Genomic DNA, 3,748 nt, shown 5'->3' with positions numbered 1-3,748 from the left:
CTTTTCATACGTCCTGGGGCATGCTTTTTTATTTTGTTTGCATCAAAATGACAAAAGCAGAACGGAGCAAATAGAATTTGAAAAAGCCTATACTTCTTTTTTTTCTATCTTGACAAGCATTTTATCCGTCAGTGGCCTTGCTCTTTTGTATGATTAGACTCAACCGAATAATCGTGATTCGAGGATGATGGAAATGAGAGGGGCAGAAGAAAGAGGCATGAACATGATAAACACATCTTTTGGAAGTGGACAGACCGAAAACGCAGCATTTTCCGCAGCTCAGATAAATGTTCAGAATGAGTCGTTACAGATGGGGAAAATATGAACCGGGCAAAGTCTATCTCTGTCACTTCTTAATTTTTGTTATCTTTAACAAGCACAGTTGTCTTGTCACTTTCAGAATGTGCATTTGATGGAATAGAAAGAACAACCAGCAGAGCAGCTGGAATTTTGTTTTCCAATGATGAAGGCAAACATCGACATGAATTCTTGCTCATTTTCTAGATGCGAAAGCATAACATCAGCCAACAGAGGGTGGATGATGATGTGCGCAGAGATGAAAATGAAATCAGTGTGAAATGAGGCTATTTTGATGAGTGCTTTTGTTCAATATTGCGCGGACTGTGAGGAGGAATCCTTATTCGGCTGATGAATGAAAATCCAGATTTCATGATATCTTCAACCTTTGGAGCAAACATAGCCAAATGGAACAGAAGCATCTTTGCCATTTCAACAAATCAGGAAGTGACTGCGAAATCACGAATAATTACAAGTGTTCCTATATCACTGGATTATGTTTACAAGGTGCGAAGAAGTGACAACAGAAACACCAGCATCTCCATTCCTCTCTGTATCTATCTCATTCCCAGTCCAGATGAAACATTTTTGTGAGAAATTGTGAAGCATCTGTTCATTATCATTGTGGAATAGTCAAGTCCCCATGTTTGACTTTGAAACATCTGCTCACTTGATATGCAAGGGCAAAGACAACAGCAGCGAATGGAATGAATTCTTTTTTCTTTTTTTGTGAGAGATGAAAGGACAGTTGCAAAAAGGGGTGGAATGAAAGTGAAGAGAGTTGCAAGAACAGCGAGAGTTCTGTGAATGCCAAGGAGAATGTGTCGAATGGTCTATTGATCAGACGATGTGAAGAAACAGAAATGAGGAACCTGATTTATTTTGTTCTTGCTTCTGTTTTAGCATGCTTAGGCTTTATTTCATCTTCGCCTTTGGCGACACTGCCAGAATGCTCTCTTTCCCTTGCAAAGTTCTTCATCGAAGTTGGCATCATTGCTCTTGTCTGTTGAAACCTGGATGGTACTGATAGTGTTTATTTATTCTCGGCTTCTTCAATTGTGCTGGGTGGATGTCCATTGGCCTCATTGCCTGGAAGCGGCACAGAAAGCAGAATTGAGAGGCATTTTGTTGAATGGATCTTGGGCAGCTAGCACAACAGGATCAATTGAAGAGGAGGAAAGGGCCTGGATTGGAATTGATTGTTGCACTGGATTTCCTTTTGCGAAGCCTGCAAGGATGGCATCAGCACGCCTTAACTCCACAGCAGCAAGAAAGATAAGAGGAACAATTCGATATGGCACATCAAATATTTGTGAGAGAGAAGAGAGAGAGAGAGAGATGTCAAAATGGCTGAGCTGTTGAATGCACACTTGAAAGTGGGAGGTCATTTGGATTTGGGGAATGGAAAGTTTGTTCATGAAAGTGTGAGGGAGGGACGGAGGAAAGGGGATTGTGGGAGCAGATGAAAAGCAGTTCAACAGAAGCATCTTCAAAGGACGAATTGGAATATGGGCAGCCTTCACCACAAATGTTATTGTTGTTGTCTTCGCATCTGTTTTCAATTCCTTTGTGATTCTTTGTGTGAATGGAATTGGCTCAGCTCTGCTTGAAGTGAGCACAGAAGCGATTGGTTGGCATTGAACATTCATTGCAACAGCCTTTGGAGCAGAAAGAGCAGTCTGAGTTGGGATGACAGCAGGCTCCTCGAACACAAAAAGCCTCACGAACTGTATGAAGAGGGCTTGTGTCTGCTTGGCCAAATCGGTTGATCTGGATCAGAAGTCGAGCTTGATGTTATGTTCCTGGCAGTTGGAAAAGAATTGGTTGCATGGCACATCCGATTGCTGTTGATGATAGAATGAGCTTTGGAAAGAGAGTGTGTGAGCGAAAGTGAAATGTCCACATATGCAGAAGAAGTCGGAAAAGTGAAGGACGAGGGGGGAGTCATTCTTTTCAAAGCTGCTGATGATGTGGCAAGGCAGATTTGCAGCTGCTTGTTAAGAAAGAGAAGATGGGGTACAAGTGGTGTGCAGAGAATGAGCGCTGATGTGGGATGAAAGGGAGGATGTTTCCCGAGGTGATCTCGATGTCTCCTTGCGGAAAATGAGACATTCGCTGGAATGCAGAGGAAGCACATAAAGATTCTCTCCATTAATCTGAAATAAACGTTTTTTATAAACAAAACACCAAATGCGAAAAAGAAACCAATTCAATCATTCATTTGCTGCGACTTTCTTTGTTAGTTGCATATGTTGCATCTTTCTGAGTATTCAGATGGCACTTTCCTCGTCACAACTGCCACAACCACAGCCAACACTATGATCATCTCCATCTACCTGCCTATCTGTCTGTCTGCCTCCCCATCTGTCTGCACAGAAATGTGAGGATACTCCATCAGACACCAGACATACAGTTGCATTTCACTCTGCCATCGCTCCATTCCTTCTTCTCTCCCGCACCTCTTTTCCAAAGTGACACCCTTCCACTTTCCTCTCAAACTGCATCTCCGCAAATAATGTGATATTGATCATCCCATCTGGTATTTTCGTCCCTTCGTCAACTGGGTTCATCGCAATCCTATCTTTTTCTTCAGAAGATTCCGCCAGCGCAGATGCTGCACTCATCGTTTCAAAATGATTTCATCGGCTTCCATGTACACTTTTGTCAATTTTAATTGCACACGCACGCACTGACCAAATGCGCCAAAATAATTGGTTGAGATAGAACATCCAATATTTGCTGCTGCTCCTCCTCCTTTTCAGCATTTATGGAACAATCAACTCTTTAAACATGTTCTCTGGCCTTTCCTTGTTCCTCATTCATTGCCAAACCATTCGTTGAGCTTTGTGGCAGCTCAACGACTTTCCTCTTCAGCTTCTGCACATTCATGAGAAATAAAGCGAACATCCCCGTCAGCTGCCATTTTTGTTCGACAGTCATCTGCTGTTGCATTCTTCAGCTGAATGGGATCGACTTACAGAGTGCTGCAGCATTCAATTTTTGCAGATGGCAGGCTACCTGGTGATATTGCTACGACTGTCTCTGTCTTCACAAAATTCTTGTTCAGCGAGACACGCACCTCCACGATCGGTGGCATCATCTCCTCTTGCTGAATCGTCTGACCTTTTCCATTCTTCTTGTTATGCTCTCTATGAGCTGAGTGATATTCGCATTCAGTCTGGTTTCCATCGCCTCCCTCTCTCCTGCCATCCTTCTTCCCATCCTTCTTCCACCTCTTCTCGCTCTTCCAGCACAGCCAACGCAATTGCTTCTGGAGAATAGAAAAGAACAATAATATTCCACATCATAATCACATTTAGTTCTTTTGCATCGATTGCAGTTGACTGGACAAAAGCCTTGAAAAAGTTGAATGCAACAGCAACTGATCAAACGCATCGCTTCGACAATTAAGCATTTGCGTCAGCTGCAATAACTATTTGCCAGCTCAGAA

At 42.8% G+C, this 3,748-nt stretch overlaps 1 protein-coding gene across 1 annotated transcript; it reads right to left on the bottom strand.

Annotated features, from left to right (window-relative positions):
- Positions 1–1,379: 1,379 nt before the first annotated feature.
- Positions 1,380–2,921, bottom strand: MONOS_8597 (uncharacterized protein; the record flags this gene model as incomplete). Its single annotated transcript, XM_067879021.1, has 3 exons — positions 1,380–2,067; positions 2,133–2,453; positions 2,797–2,921. The coding sequence occupies 3 exons, from the start codon at positions 2,919–2,921 to the stop codon at positions 1,380–1,382; spliced, it is 1,134 nt and encodes a 377-aa protein (XP_067729461.1).
- Positions 2,922–3,748: the final 827 nt, after the last annotated feature.

This window comes from Monocercomonoides exilis (assembly GCF_001643675.1).
Source record: "Monocercomonoides exilis strain PA203 chromosome Unknown scaffold16-1735695, whole genome shotgun sequence".
NCBI classification, from domain to species: domain Eukaryota; phylum Preaxostyla; order Oxymonadida; family Polymastigidae; genus Monocercomonoides; species Monocercomonoides exilis.
Note: the sequence above shows the minus strand (reverse complement) of the source record. Positions and strands in the feature narration are given on the sequence as shown.